Here is a 17,580-nt window from a genome sequence, read left to right as displayed (position 1 = left end):
TCATCAGAGGCACAGTCTCACTACTACTGCTCAGCTCCAATTCGCAACCTTCTGAATGGTTTCCAGACTAAGTCATTTAGCAAAGTGATGAAGAAAAAATGGCCCATTAATCTTATGATGCATGTTATAACTTAACTCTGGGTTTAGCATAGGAAAAATATTATTTGCATTGATTAGAAATATGCTTTATGGTTGCATATATTATTCACTCTGAACATTCTAAAATTATTAGCTGGGTTGACATGATGAACTGCACAGGAGTACTTCTAGATGACATCTCAATGTCATCTGTTACTCACATCATATAGGTCTAGGAATCAATATGTGTTTTACTCAATATGAGATCTCATTCCAAACACCAAAATATGCCTGTTTTTATTCGATGGCTATCATCATGAAACTACCAGCTAAACATCATTTAGAAAATTCAAAGCAAGTAAATTACTGTATTAACCGTCCAACTATGATTATGACTTTCCTCCACTTATAGCTGAACCTAATATAATGATCTGGTCAGTCTGACTAGGAGGATTTATTCATTAATTTACTCAAATATTCTGAGGTATATTTTGAAGGACTTAAATTATGGTCTGCTTTGTAGGATCCAACAGTAATGGTACAGGTTTATCTCCTACAAGCTCTGTGACCTTGCCCAAGTGATTTAGCATCTCTGAGCCTCACTTTCCTAATCTGTAAAATGGAAACAATAATAGAACCCAAGTTGTAAAGCTGAAGGAAAAAAAAGTAATATGGTAATGTATTTTGGCACAAAAGAGCAGTTACGCTGATGGTCATTATTTGTGAATACTGTTGCTAAGATTATTGAAAACCTGTTGTGTGTTAGGGTGCTGTTCAAGGACTAAAATTTTAAGACTGTTCTTCACCTTTATCCCAGTTTTACCTGCAAAGTTCTGCCATGCACTGGAAAAACACACTGGTATTTCTAGGGAAGGGGACCACTCAGGTGACATTTTTGTTTCACCAGGTATATAAAGTATACAAAGGTTATAGTGTATCTTTTAAGTCCTTTGGACGTCTAGTTACCTTTCACTAGAATGATTCTAGTAGATCCTGATAGATACCTGAGACAAGGTCAGGTCAGTGATGTTGGTACCTTTTCTGGCTTAAGAGCATAGGGCAGAAACACAGGAAGAGAGGTCTTCCTTTTCCACTCCTGTTACTAAGAACCCTCTCGAATAATGACAATCTGAAACAGATCACTACATTGTTGCATGCTGTAGAATCAGAGCAGTGTACAAAGCAAAGAGCACTGGCCTCCATTATACCTGCATTTCACTCGAGATTCACTTTTCTAGACCGTGGAGAAAGCAGATGTTCCAACACTTTCCAGGTACTGGAATATTACAATCTGGCAATCTCCACCACTGCATGTTTGATCACACTATTCCCTGCAAATGGAATGCTGTTCCATCAAGGTCAGATTGACCAGTGCAGATACCCGATTTTATCGTACGGTCAGAACCAAATTAACTTACTGAAATTCTGCCCAGCTCAGGGTCTACCTTCTCTGTGAAACCTCCTGTGAGATCCCAAGTTACAAACAACTCTATCTTCTTCAGAAGACACTGTATACTATATAAATAGTAATTTACATATAAATATATGTATATGTGTATTTCTTTGTTACATTAAGTTACAGCTCCTGTGGTTTCTCTTCTTAACTAAACTGGACCCCCTTATCATCACAGTGGCCATGTACATCATTGTATCCTCCAAAAAAATCCAGATAATAATATCATGGATTCAGTATATAGTTGTTTAATAGAAAACAATTAACTAACCACTGCAGAATACTAGTGTCTCTCAAGGTGTGTTCAGTGGATCATAAATCCTATGAGACAGTCCATGAAGGAAAAGATTTCAAATAAATTTGGGATCTGTTTTCCACTACATCTCCTTATCAGAGGCTCATAATTCACAAGACTCGTAAAAAGCTCTGTAGCAAAGAAACTGTTGACTTAGTTTGACCCAGTATTTCTCTTACAAGAGTATCAGTTCTGGAAGTCAAGGACATTTTCCACCTCTAATACAACATCTCTACTGCCTAGTAGAGTGCCTGGCACTTAGTAGACACCTAATAAATATTTGAATAAGTTTCAACATACATTCCCCTTTTAAGCTATAGAAGAAAAACACAGTATATAGTAGATTTTGATTTACTTGGGGAGAATAATAATATGAATAGATAAATTTACACAAATCATTTTGAAGTATATATATTTGATAATACTTTTTTCCACAAATCTACACAATTGCACATTTAGTGGTGATAGTAAACGAACTACATTTGCTTCTGAAAACTTGCTAAGAAGGATGGCTACTAAAAACTACAACTTGAACCCAAAACAATTGATTTAGTTCATTGGTCCCCACTCCTTAGCAGTTTTAATATAGAAGAAAATAGACACATATATTTCTTTTCTGCCATAATATGACATCATATAAGGAATGTGATTTTATTAGCTAGAAATAAGATTTGCTTTTGTTGTTTTAGTACATTTGATCACATAAGAATAATTCTAGATTTTTTCCCCTCCTGTTGACTCTCATAGCATCCCCATCTAAAATAGACTTTGGAGATTTAGATCAAATGTCATATCAATTGTCCTAGACTGCTTACTATGTGCTTTCACTATAGATTTTAATGTCAATAGAGAAAGGAGAAGGAAAAGTCAGAGGGAAATGAAACAGGTATATGCAACACCCCTCTCTACTACCGACATTTCTCAGAATTCTGGGGGAAGTTGCATCTATAAGTGGAAAGTTTTTCACCATGGAACTCACGGTGGTTGAACTTCTCATGAAGAATTTTTGTTTCACTACTGAAGAAAAATATGTTTGATTTTACCATAACTGAAAAGTTCTCCTGTTTCTACTTCTGAGGTTTGCCCTCAAGACTACTGTTTACCTAATGGAAGGGACTCCTATGCATGGAGGAAAAAGTGCACCATTTGAAGGAAAAGCTAAAGGAGTGATATTCAGGTAGCTCCTCATTCCACCAATGAAAACATACACATAGATTTTCCACTTTACACCTCATTTTCCACCTTATTTTCATGATTTTGAAATGAATATGTAGGGTCTGATGAGTTTGTCAATAGTCTATAATTATTAGTGTTATTAAAATAGAATACAAATGATAAGCCATATGTAAAAATGCTGTGTGAATAAACTGCTATACCCCAAATAATACAAATGAGTGAATGGCAGTAAATGCTAAGAGGGATTAACAACATAAAGGATATTAAAAAAATGATGACCGTATTTCATATTTATGTGTCTTTTTCTCTCTCACTCTTTTTTTTTTTTTTTTTTGCGGTCCGCGGGCCTCTCACTGTTGTGGCCTCTCCCGTTGCGGAGCACAGGCTCCGGACGCGCAAGCTCAGTGGCCATGGCTCACGGGCCCAGCCGCTCCGCGGCATGTGGGATCTTCCCGGACCGGGGCACGAACCCGCGTCCCCTGCATCGGCGGGCAGAACACTCAACCACTGCGCCACCAGGGAAGCCCTTCTCTCTCACTCTTACTCAACTCCTAAATAACTAAGAGAATATGCTCACAAATGGTAAGCATGTTTTGGATGTTCGATGTGTGTTTGTGGGAAAGAACAAAAAAAAATACTGCCTCAATTAGGTCAAATATCATACAAGAGATGAATGAGATTAGAGATGGGATTGGGATTTGTGTTAGTTACTCAATAGCTAACCAGTCACAGATATGACAGTGTAGTGCAATACGCAAATATACTTTTAAACAACTTCTCTTAAGTTATCTACTGTCTGTAAAGACAATCACACTCAACTGCTCTGCACTTAACCCCAGAGCTTCTGACTCAGAATCTGTTAGAAATAGGTACACATTTCATTGCTTTGGCAACATTTACATGGCTCTGCATCAGGCACTACAACTGCTAAGATCACACTCTGGGAATTCAGGAAAGCCTAGTGTCCAGTTCTGGTCGTTCTACCACCCAACTGTGACCTAGGGTAAATTCCTGATGAAAAAAAAAAGAAAAAGAAAAACCCTGAAGATGCTGAAACAGTATTTCCTACTTCACAGGGTCGTCATGGGGATAAAAGGTCATTAGGATAAAGTGCCTCTCACCCAGGAAACACTGATAAATGCTACTGATGCTACCATCATCATCATCATGACCGATCAAGAACATATTGCCACATGGAAATGCAACATTCCCTGGGCCATTCACAACTTTCCTTTAAAGGACTCATATTCTATGTGGGGTCTTAACACCTTCAAATAACAGAAAATACAAGTCTTTACGCCTTTTTTTCTGTAGCTAATTTTGGCATCTTTCACCTCTGTCCACTTAAGTGTTGGTTTAGCATATTCTTGTCACACAAAGAAGCTACTTCCCAAAGAGAGGAACAATGTGTCAAGTGACAAAGACATTGAATGAAGTCTTTCACATCCTAGATTGTCCACGGTACAGCTCAGCTGGTCTCTGGGTCGGAAGGCCTGGGTCTACTTTGCTCGTCTGTTACAGGCGAAGGGACATGGTCCTTAGCATGTGGTCTGTGAAACAGAGGCAGCTGAGGGTAGAATTATAACACAAGCAGAACTGGCTTCAATTCTTCCTTCTTAGGTCTTTTTCTTCTTGTTCACCTGTTCAAGGAACTTGCCTGCCCTCTGTCCCTGCCAGGACGATGTTACATCTGCCTGGATAAGTAGGTCACCATTGTATATCAGGAAGGGTCTTATTTGTAATCATCAGGAACCAGATACGGCTAATTTGAGCAGAAAAGGAAACGTTTGGAGGTTTATGGTTAGGTCTCAGTAACTAGAAGCAGACTAAACAACCGAAAGCCAAGGCTACGCTATTGCAATTATAGGATCAGGCCAAAGTGATGTTATAAGTCCTAGCTGGCCTTGCTACCAAGCAGGAACAGGAAACAGGAGGTTGACCCAGCACTGCTGGCCTTGCTTCTTTACATCATTTATTTGTAATTCAAAATCCAAGAGAGGGGTGCAGTTGGCCAACCGGAGGTCGCCCGACTGTTTTCCATCTGTAAGGGAGACAGAGCATGTGAGTAAACAGTATATCTGACATGTTCAGCTTATGTAACAAGAGGAAGGCTCTGTTTCTCACCAAGACCCACAAAGTGGAAAACTCCCCAAAGAGAAAGGAATTTCAGATCAGATGCTTGGAAAGTTAAAAACAACAACAACAAGCAAATGCAGATGTGGAATTAAAGACATGGAGTCATTAAGAACCTATATGTGGAGTGATTCAGACCTGAGTTCACATCTGGAGCAAGTTACTCAATCTTGCCGAGCTTCAATTTTCTTTAAAGGAAACAACGTGGAAGATGATATCCACATGTAACTTGTGGTACACATGAAGGAGGGTAGTACAGTATATGATGCCTGGCACATCCTATGCATTTTCTAAAACTACTAGTAGTACTATTATTATTGTTACTTATTATACAATTTATTGTAGAAATTAACAGGGAGAGTATTAATAAATGTTAATACAGTGCTAAGTGTCACATTTATGATCTCAACTAATTATTTGTTGATTCAACAAACATTCCACATATCAGAAAATAACCTGTTAGTGTGTATATATATATATATATATATATATATATATATATTTTTTTTTTTTTACAGAAGAAAAGAAACCCTGAGGCTTAGAAAGTGTAAACAATGTACCAACAGTCACTCATTTAAGAGGTAATGGAATATTATTCAGCCTTAAAAAAATGAAGGAGATCCTTTCATTTGTGACAATATAGATGAAACAGGAGTACATTATGCTGATGAAATAAGCCAGACAGGATAAATACGAATGATATCATTTATATATGGAATCTAAAAAGAAAAAAAGCCACACTCATAGAAACAGAGTAGAAAACTGGTTGCCAGGGGCTGGGGTGTGGGTGGGGAAAAGAGGGGAAGACTGGTAAAAGGGTACAAACTTTCAGCTGCAGGATGAATAAGGTCTGAGGATCTACTGTATAACATAGTTACTACAGTCAATAATACTGTATTGTATAACTAACATTTTCTGAGAGAATAGAACTTAAGTGTTCTCACCAAAAAAAGAAAAAAAGGAAAAAGGTGTCATGAGCTGTTAGATGTATTAATTAACGTGATGGGAAGGATCCTTTTACAACAGATATGTATATCAAATCATCATGATATACTCTTTGACTATCTTACAATTTTGTCAATTATACCTCAATAAAACAGAAAAAAAAAAGAGGTAATAAAGATGAGACTCCAATCCAGGATTATCCAGCTCAAAAAACTACACTCTTAACCATTACAATATAGTATCCATCCATATGTTGTAACTGTAAAATGCTTAACACAAAGGAAACGTTAAATAAATGGTATTTATTCTAACTCTAATGCTTACTAGATATTAGTTATGTGGTATGCTTTGCTTCTAACTACAAGGGTATAAGGTGCAAATTCTTGCTACAGAACATAAAAGCCCCTGTGGCACCCTGTAGGATAAACACAGTACCTGTAAATCTCTCATCTCTCAACCCAGAGTCTCCTCAAGTTGGAGGTCTTTACCCCCTTTATAGTGTGGGAATAATGCCTTTCCCACATTTGCACTGGGCATGAAAGTACATACTTCCAGGTGTATACTGAACCTCCACTTAGCTCCTCGTCACCTTGGAATCACCAGACCAAAGATCATTTATTCCATTAATATAAATGATGTAGGGATAGAAGTACAGAATATGCAGAGAGTGTTGGAGGAATCCAAACAACAAGTCCTCCACTCTCAAAACAAATTTTAGAGTTCCAAAAGTAAAGAGCAATGTTTGGAAATAAAACTAAAAATGAAACTAACATCTACAATTAGCCAAGTATTTATTATGGGCCAGGCTACTTACTAGGCACTTGATAAACATTACAGCTCACCTTCCTGCAGTCCTTCAAAGCATATAATATTGTTTCTATTTCATAGAGAAGAAAATTGTATCTAAGCGGGTTAGTGATTAGCCCAAGACCACAGGGCTAGGCTGTAAGAAAAGCAGGCCAAGTTTCAGTGGTCAAAATGGTGATGGATGTTATAAACTAGAAGATTACGGCTAATCAAATAAAAATATTCAAAACGGTCCTAATGTATTATTAGGATTTCTTTAGAATAACTTGGGTGCCTTAGTGAATACAGTAGTGGTAGGCACTACAGTCTCTTTAATTTGCTAATCATACAAATCTACTTTAATATTCTTGGTGACAAGGAGCTAACTACTGATAAGACAGCTTCTTCAGTTTTGGGGCTACTCCAGGGTGAAATGCCGGAACGTCTTACTGCCTGCAATGTCACCTAGTTCTACCAGGGGGAATAAAGCAGAACAAGTAGCCACTGTTCTTGACAAATGGATACAGTTTCAGTTTTTCAAAATATGAGTGTCAGATTCATTCATTGTATCAGATAGATCTGTCAAATGGCTTTGCCCATTTACTAATGGATGGCACACTGCAGACACACGTTGGGTCAAAGGACTCAATGTCACCTCATTGATACTGTCATCAATATGATTTGTATTGGCATTTTGTCTCACCCTGACTTTAAGGACTATGTGAGGAGATCCAAGTCTCCAGACCATGGACTGATCACCTCTGCTTGACACAGTATTCTCTGCTCATTTCCAGAGGGGACCAAGGATGAGCTCTTGTACTTCTGAGTCTACTCACCCTACCTGGCAACACATACTAGCTGGGCTGATTGGATCAAGCAGGAGCCCCAGAGTTTAAATTTCCAGCTGCATTGGAGGAAACAGAGGCTATGCCCCAATCCCATAACCCCTCACTTCTTACTGCTAGCCTATCCTAGGCTGTTCTTGCTGATAGGAGTACTTCATGCTAAAAATTAATTTTGCTTACCTGATGGCAGTCACACAACCTCAAACGCCATTTTTATAAATAAGGCAACCACCAATGGAGTGTGATTTAGGGTTTTTTCTTCTGTAGACCCTGCCTACCCTATAAAATCTCCCATTACTGCATCATGGAGACTATAATCCCTTTCCGAGGGAATAGATTCTTTCCAACCATAAGTTGAAATAAGAACTTACATTTCCGTACTGCCCAAAAGGAAATAAATTGATTACAAAATGCAGGAGAATGACTGATTTTCCACATTTGTTGTGTTCATTAAAGGGTTTTTGAATGGACTTGACAGTATTAAAGCAGTTCAACACACACAAAATAAAAATTAATAAATGAAGAGAAAAAAATTGCATTTACAACAAACAACAAAATAAACACATTGATATATAAAAGGCTGTTATACATCGATGAAAAATGGATGCCATAAAGTCACAAACTAAAAAGTATTAACAGCCAATAAAGATATGCAAATATGTTCAACCTTGCTATTATTAATCAAAGAAATACAAATAAAATAATTCAGGTGTCATATTTTACTGACTAGAATGACAAAGTTTTAAAAAACTTGATAATACTGGTATTGATATTGATAATACTGGTACTGATGAGTGTGTGTAAGAAACCACACTGGATGTTAAATTCTTGGTAGAAATAAAAAGCACGGTAACCTTTCTGGAAGACAATATGTCAGTATGTACCAGAACTGACAACCAGCCATTCAAGTTCTAGAAGTCCATTCTAAGGAAATAAACAAATGCTCAAAGACATATGAACAAGGATGCTTGTCTCATTGTTTAGCAAAGCAAAACAGGAATAATCTAAATGTTGAACAGTAGGGACTGGTTAAATAAATAATAGAATGCTGTTCAACCATGAAAAATGATGCTGCAGATTTTTATTAGGTGATGAGTAATCATACTTATATTACTAAATAAAAATGTTATAGAACTGTTTTGTAGTTTGATATAATAATTAAAGGTATTTTATACTTGCATTGTATTTATATGCACCCCGTCACAAAAAAGTTTCCAAAGATACCCTCAAAAATGTTACAGAGATGATTTATCAGAAATGGGATTTTGAGTTATTTTTCCTTTTTTCTTTAAATCCTTTCAATTTTGGAGTTTCTGCAATGAGCCTGTATTATTTTTACAATTAAAAATATTTAAATTTACAACAAAAGGATCTAAATTCCTCCAGTTTTCCATTTATTTTCCACCCTGGCTCAGGGCATTTGTGTAAAAAAAAAAAAAATCAGCTTATTTTCTCTTTTGTATCAATCTAAATTTACTTTTCATAAGTTAACTATTTTAGTCTGGCAAAAGTTTCACACAGGAAAATTGTTAAGGTCTGAGTATTCTATTACCTTTAAAAGCACTGGAAACTTTGAAATTCTTTCTTTCAGAATTTTCATATAATACTGAAAGGCGGGGGGAGGTAGCAAAATGAAGGGAAATAGATAGTAGTAGTCAACTTCAATTAAGAAAAAGCAACAAGAGGCAGTTTGTACTCTTTTGATACGGCAGAAGTCCCATGTGTCAACTCATGCTAAAAAATGTATATATACACACACATATATATGTTTGTGTGTATTATATGTATATGTGACACACACACATAATTAATCCACAGTCTTAGGCTAATCACTCATTGTGGCAGAAACAACGAGCTGTTGACTACACTTTAATTAGCTTCTCCAGCCTGTAGAGGCATCACTAGGACCAAGATAGGAGCAACATTCTCCATCTCCGCTCGCATCTGGGTATGGTTCTATCCCAAAGAATGTGACCAGAGGTGACCTGAAGAGTTTATGTCTGAAGGATAACGAGTTGATAATTGTAGCTCGCAGCTTCCTCTCTCCTTTCCTCTTTAGGACAAACGTAGAGCCACTTGATGAAGGTGGTGGGTCCCTGAATAACTGAGCAGAAAACTGACCCGCAGACCACCAAAGTCCATACTACACTCCTGAGTGAGTGAGAAATGAACTGTCCGTGTGTTGCTCCACTGAGGTTTAAGGTTTATTATTTAGTGTTTAACTAACGCATTTTTTCTTTAAACCTCAGTTGCCTTCTCTGTAAAATAAAGTCTTTGCAAAGGATCCACTGTTAAGTTTTTTCCATTGCTTATGTTTTTATCTTAGTTTTTAATTCTCAGAAACATTGCGCGCATTTTACCTTTTAAGTTAGTAAGTCTACTTTTTTCCCCACAAAGACGGGTTCTTCAAGCTATGGAGAAGTCATAGCAGACTGTTGCTTCAGTTTAAGATACGCATTCACATATGAGATGAGAAGGGTGAGGACCCAGAGAAACGCCTTTGACAGAGGGGAGTGAGAGCATACTGAAGAATGTTTAGTAATAAAGAATTCAGATGGGAGAAACGGATGGGGTACATCTAACAGATTTGCTCAAAGGAATTCTGGAAAGGCAAATATGTGAAAATGTATAGCAAAGACATGAAATGCCTTTTGGTCCCTAAATGGATTTCATTTCAAAGACGTGCATATTGCAAATACATGTACCATAACACTTCTCTGTCCACTTCTAGAATTTTCTAAAGCCTGACAGAACATCTGCAGAGAGAGGATGTCATTCCAAGATAATCGACTGCAAGTTACTAAATTAAGATAAAAATGTCCTTAACCTTGAACAGTTTTTAAAGAGATTTTAGAAGAAAGGAGCCCTCCAGGGGGTTGTATAACTATATAATTGTACCCTTTCTAAAAGGCTATTTACAGATACATAATGTTTCCCCTCCATTCTTTAAAGTAAAATATAGGATAAAAAAAATAGTTTGGGGATAATATTTGTTTGGGACAGCAGGCACTGCTAAGCAGTACCACTCTCTCCTTATTCCTTACTATCAGAGCCCTGGTTTAGGAGACCCCATTATCCTTAAGGCTAAGGTGGCCAGTTTAAAATCCGAGCTGATGAGATCTAAGTGCAAGTCCGTTGACCATCTGTGGTAAAATATTTGCTCTCTGAGTTAGACACTGCCTTTTTTTTCTTACTTAATTTCTTTTTTTTTTCCCTTTTCTTTCTTCCTGCCCAAATTGTTGGAACACTATTGGAGATTCTGGGGTCACTGTGAAGCTATGTGGACATGCTACAGATGTGGAAGCTGGAAGAGCGAAGCAACCCAGTCCTCTGGTGATGCCCTTCAGCAGCTGGACTAACGCTAGAGGGTCTATCTCCAAACTTCCTGCTACCCGTGGAAAGTAAGGTAAATCACTCATTCACTTTCTGTTACCTACTAACTGATCCAGAACTCTAACCTCAGGGTTCTAGAACCCTTCTCAGTATCCCATAGTCATACTCATGTTCCAGACTCCTGATCATCAGACTTGCTTATAGCAGATGCATGGGGAGGGCGGGCTCTTCTGGAAGCCCTCACACTTCCTCCCCTACCCCCACCACACACAAATAATGATCTTTATGTCCACTCATCCTTCTATCTACACTCAGAGGCCAGGGCCCCCAGGAAGGCTTCACTGACAACCCTTTACTCCTCTCTACATGCAGAAAGGGTAGAGGTGTGGGCTCTGGAATCAGACTTCCTAGACTTGAATTCTTAATCTGTTACTTACCAGTTTAGGACGTGGGCAAAGTAGTTACCTTCTCTGGACACCCCTGTAAAAGAGGAACACTAAGTAGCACCTATGTACCTTACTGAAAGGATTAAATGAGCACATGCAGGTAAAGTTCTTATAATTTTTTCTTGGGTCAATCAATTCTAGCTGCTATTGTTACCTTTGACTAATTTAGGGCAGCGTCCCTTTGCCCTCCTTTGGTTCTCTGGGCTCGTCTCATTCACAACACACACAACCGCATACTGCAGAGTTTTGAAAGGTGGTTCTCAAAATGTGGTCCCTGGGCCAGCAATATCAGCCACACCTGGGAACTGGTTAGAACTCTGGCACTGGAGCCCAGCAATCTGTGTTTTAACAATATTCTCAGGCAAATCTGATGCACACTAAAGGTTGACGACAACTGAGAACATCTGTCTCAGACTCTCCTGGAGGCATTCACCAAAAAAGAGTTACAGGACCTTACACCTGACCAGCTGGAGAAGGGCTCTAGTAATTGCCCTGGTTATCATGCTTGTCATGATTTTTCATGTTTTATGTCTCAAAACATAAATGTTTGAGAATCACTGCCATTTTGAATGTGTGTTTCACTTGTCTGTTTTTCCAGTGGACTCTACTTCCTTGCAAGGAAGGTTTGTGAAGATTTGTTGCTGTTGTTTGCATTATTCGTTTTATTATGCTAATTCTAGAATCTCTGGTGCATAGTGCAATCTCAGGCAGGAAGTAGTGGCTCATTAAAACAGGTATCCCAAAAGTCTTAGTAGAACTTCAAGATTAATTCCTTCAGGAAGAGGTAAAATTGTCATTAGATGCAGATGATATGATACTATATATAGAAAACCCTAAAGACTCTACATGAAAACTACTACAACTGATAAACGAATTCAGCAAGGTAGCAGAATACAAGATTAACATACAGAAATTGGTTGCATTTCTTTATACCAACAATGAAATATCGGAAAGGGAATGTAAAAAAACAATGCCTTTTAAAATCACAACCCCAAAAATAAAATACTTAGGAATAAACCTCACCAAGAAGGCAAAAGACTTATACGCTGAGAACTGTTAAGACATTAATAAAGGAAAGTGAAGATGATTCAAAGAAATGGAAAGACATCACATGTTCTTGGGTTGGAGGAATTAGTATTGTTAAAATGCTCATACTACCCAAAGCAATCTACAGATTTAATGCGATCCCTATCAAATCATCCATGACATTTTTCACGCAATTAGAACAAATAATCCTAAAATTCATACAGAACCATAAAAGACCCAGAATTGCCAAAGCAATCCTGAAGAAAAAGAACAACGTTGGAGGCATAGCCACCCCAGGCTCAGCCAGTACTCCAAAGTCATAGTAATCAAAACAGCATGGTATTGGCACAAAAGCAGACATATGGATCAATGGAACAGAATACAGAGCCCAGAAATAAACCCAAACACCTCAGTTAATCTTTGACAATTAATCTTTGACAAAGGAGGCAAGAATATATAATGGGAAAGAGACAGGCTCTTCCTCAAGTGGTGTTGGTAAAGCTGGACAGCCTTATATAAACCAGTGAAGTTAGAACACATCCTTTCACCATACACGAAAATAAACTCATAATGTCTTAAAGACTTAAACATAAGACATGACACCATAAAACTTCTAAAAGAGAACATAGGCAAAATATTCTCTGACATAAATCATACCAATGTTTTCTTAGGTCAGTCTCCCAAGACAATAGAAATAAAAATGAAAATAAACAAAGGGGACCGAATCAAACTTACGAGCTTTTGCACAGCAAAGGAAACCATAAACAAAATGAAAAGACAACCTACAGAATGGGAGAAAATATTTGCAAATGATGCGACCAGCAAGGGCTTAATTTCCAAAATATACAAACAGCTCATACAACTCGATGACAATAAAAGCAAACAACCCAATCAAAAAAAGAGGCAGAAGACTTAAAGAGACATTTCTCCAAAGAAGAAATACAGATGGCCAATAGGCACATGAAAAGATGCTCAACGCTGCCAATTACTAAAGAAATGCAAATCAAAACTACCATGAGGTACCACCTCACACCAGTCAGAATGGCCATCATTAAAAAGTCTACAAATAACATATGCTGGAGAGGGAGTGGAGAAAAGGGAACCCTCCTACAACACTGTTGGTGGGAATGTAAGTTGGTGCAGCCACTGTGGAAAACAGTGTGGAGGTTCCTCAGAAAACTAAAAATAGACCTACCATATGATCCAGCAATCCCACTCCTGGGCGTATATCCAGACCAAACTATAATTCAAAAAGACACATTCACCCTGATCTTCACAGCAGCAATATGCACAATAGCCAAGACATGGAAACAACCTAAATGTCCATCAACAGATGAATGGATAAAGACGATGTGGTACATGTATACAATGAAATACTACTCAGCCATAAAAAAAGAATGAAATAATGCCATTTGCAGCAGCAACATGGATGCAACTAGAGATTATCATACTAAGCAAAGTAAGTCAGAAAGAGAAAGACAAATACCATGATACCACTTATATGTGGAATCTAAAATATGACACAAATGAACCTATCTATGAAACAGAAACAGAATCAGAGACATAGAGAATAGACTGGTGGCTGCCAAGGGGGAAGCAGGTGGGAGAGGGATGAACTGGGAGTTTGGGATTAGCAGATGCAAACTGGTATATATAGATTGGCTAAACAACAAGGTCCTACTATATAGCACAGGGAACTATATTCAATATCCTGTGATAAACCATAATGGAAAAGAATATGAAAAACAATGTATATACATATGTAGAACAGAGTCACTTTGCTGTACAGCAGTAATTAACACAACGCTGTAAACCAAGTATACTTCAATAAAAAATAAGTTAATTAAATTTTTAAGAAGATTAATTCCTTCAGAAGAACAAGTACTACACATTCACAAAAAAAGCACCCTTTGAAAGTTTAAATTTTTGAATTTCTTTGCCACTTCCTTAGTTTTGATCATCTTGGACAATATATTTTTAATACTGACTTTTAAAAAGAATTGTGTTTCAGTGTTTGCTATCCTTAGAGAGACAGAAACAGATAAGTACAACTAAATACTTATTTTTCAAAAGTCTCAAAAGTATAAGGGAAATGAAAGTAATTATATCTTCAAATGATTTTGGGGTATGTTTCTAATTTCATACTTCTGATGCGATTAAGGATTAAAACTGTATTAAGACATCTGAGACGTGCCGCACTGGTATTAAATGCATTTAATTTTGTGTAAAGTGGTAGAAATATTTTCTTCAGCAAACATACCTGTAGATATAAAATCACAACCATAAATCTACAAAAAAGCAAGCTACTGAATGAAATCTGATTGGTTATTTCCCTGCAGTATGGATCTGCTAATAATTTAATTTACTACTTGCTAACAGAAGCCAAAATTTAAATATACATACATATATATATGTGTGTATGTATATATATCTCTTCAATTTTAAATCATTCATATATATGAATGAGTATACATACACATACATAACAACTGTTCATATATATATATATATATATAAACAATTTAAATTAAAGAAAGTACATCTGGTGGCCTATTTTTTCCCCCCGATTTCTAAAGAACACCATATTCTATTCTAGGCAGTGGAATGTCAATCCACCTTAAGGGTTGTTCAATGAGCATATCTGAGAAACCACTGGTTTAGCCAATGATGTACTTATTGAGGGAGGCCCTAGTGCCACTGTCAAGAGCTTATCCACAGGAGAGACAAGAAGGTACTTGTTTGGTTTGTGAAAAGGAGTAGTGAGGAACGGCAGGTAGCTGCAGGCTGATGACACGTGATGTCCATATATATGTAGAACCAACACACCCATAATTGCACCCATTTTCCATACCCAAATCCAAAGCCTTTATATCATTAATCCCAGGCAAAAATGGTAAGATTCATGTGTGTTACTATCTCACGGCTTCAAGATGCCTATAAACTCATATGAGTATGTCTTAGTTTTATCAGTGGAGGACAAACCAGGCTTCTATCACCAAGCTCCATTCCATAACAGGCAAACCAGTCCAAGACTTCTCTGAGTGCTGCAGGAGAGTCTATGGAAGGGGCGCTCACTCCACTGTGATGCCTAAAATGCCTTTGCACAGCGCAAACATTCAATACATGCTGAGTGAATGAATGAGTGAACTGGTGTCATAAAACAGGCTTATTTCAGGGAAATTCCATTCAACAGGCTGGCATTCCTTCCTGCCCATCTTAACTGTTAAGCTTGCCATCAGACAAAAATTTAATTATAAAACGTTAGAGCTGAGGAAATTTTAGAAACTATCTACTCTCCCGAGGTATACAACTTTAATTTAGTGGTAAAAATCACTAGGAGTGACTTAGGAGTCTATCGGACCTGAGTCCAAATTCCACATCTACCATATTTTCGTGAGCAAATAACTACTTCTGAGGCTCTGTTCCATGTATGCATTATGGGATATCATAATAATACATACATTAATTGTATGACTATCAGGGGATGAAATGACACAATCCATTTGCCATGGTCGGCTAAGTAATTTGCACCAAGTAAGCACTCAAGACATTAGTCAATATTAATAGCGGAGAGATGAAAACAAAACTCTGGGACTGATGCCTACCCTAGTGGCCCCAGTGGTCATAATGACTTTCTTCCATTCAGCCTGCTCTCTTCTCACTACGACTAAGGAAGAGAAGATGAACAAATTAGGAATAACAATTTGAAAATGGTTTTATACTCCCTGAATGAGTGGAATTATAATAAAATGATTCATGAGTTCTGCAGAAATATGATGAGACTTTAGATCTTTATGTTAGTTCTCTACAAAACCAATTTATGGCCCTAAGATGTACCTTCCCACCCAGCCCCATCCTTACCAGGATCAAATATCAAATATCATATCAGCAACACATAATCAACAAGCTAAGTTACAAGCCGGTGAAGTCTCGGAGGTTTGATAGAGAAAATTCAGATTTATCGTTATATGTAAAAATAAGACGATATGAAGAACTCTATCTAAAAAATATTACCTGGAGATCTATAATCTCTACAACAGTGCTATAAAAAGTAAAGAGCTAGAAATCTATTTAGATGGTTTTCCTTATAAGAAAGCACTTTCTGTATAACTTTTAATGTACTATTGATGAGAACAATTCAACAAAATTCAGATAAGTATCTGCAGATGTCCTACAAGAAGAAAAGAACGGAGTTAGATGTGACAGGGGATAACTGGACTTCAGGATGAGTAAGACCCTATACTTGACCTCAATAAATTAACATGAAATACAGTGGATGAGTCACGTACAGAATGTCAGAATCCTAAAAGGCCAAGCTAAGTACCAAAAGGAACATGTGCGGACTCTTAAGAAGGAAATAAAATATTGGTTAGTTGATTACGAAAAGGCAGAAGGGAGTAGGTTCCCTTTGGCTGCTCTTTGAAGAGATCACTTCCTTTTCCCCCTAGTCCTGAGGCTAGGGTGGCATGGGCAATAGAGGAATGTGGGGACTGAGAATCATTTCTACTCTCACCAGAGTGGCTGGAAGCAGATTTTCTTACCAGGATGTAGTAGTATGCTAATATTTAAGGGTTCTTGAGGTCAGAGAGAAGGGTTTGAATACTCCGGCTCCATCTCTTGCTGTGGGTCAAGTTTCTTACCTTTCCAGCACCTCGGCGACTTTATCTGAAAATTGGGGATGATGATAATGTCTCCCACCTGAGTGTGAGAACTATATGCTATAGTGCATACGCAGGGCTAAATTTGGTGCCTGGCAAACAGAAAGTGCTCAGTACGGCAGGCGAGTGTAGTGACAATAAAGGCAAAGATGACGGGGGTAGTGCCGGTGTTGCTTCTGCCCCCAGAACAGGCTCTGACTGGGAGAGAGTTAAAGCACCTTTGGGTTCATGGGGGTTTATATATAAGCAACGGTTGATCAATGTGAGCTGGTTGTCCAAATGATTATGTGCAATCTAAGAAAAAAATGGGCCTCGGATCTGCTCAGCTACTTAATAATATTAGCAGCGGTAGTAGTCAAAGAAGCTAAATTTTATTAAGTGTTTATATGCCAAACAACGTGCTGAA

The 17,580-nt window shown here is 37.6% G+C and overlaps 1 protein-coding gene across 1 annotated transcript in view; it reads right to left on the bottom strand.

Annotated features, from left to right (window-relative positions):
* Positions 1–363: 363 nt before the first annotated feature.
* The window catches only part of LOC132419274 (uncharacterized), a 30,802-nt gene continuing 13,585 nt past the window's right edge, over positions 364–17,580 (bottom strand). Inside the window, exon 3 of the mRNA XM_069540394.1 lies at positions 364–5,043. Coding sequence (XP_069396495.1) covers positions 4,910–5,043 — 134 coding nt within the window. The 3' untranslated portion in view covers positions 364–4,909. The remainder of the gene's footprint in view (positions 5,044–17,580) is intronic.

This window comes from Delphinus delphis, unplaced genomic scaffold (genome assembly GCF_949987515.2).
Source record: "Delphinus delphis unplaced genomic scaffold, mDelDel1.2 scaffold_78, whole genome shotgun sequence".
NCBI lineage: Eukaryota > Metazoa > Chordata > Mammalia > Artiodactyla > Delphinidae > Delphinus > Delphinus delphis.
Note: the sequence above shows the minus strand (reverse complement) of the source record. Positions and strands in the feature narration are given on the sequence as shown.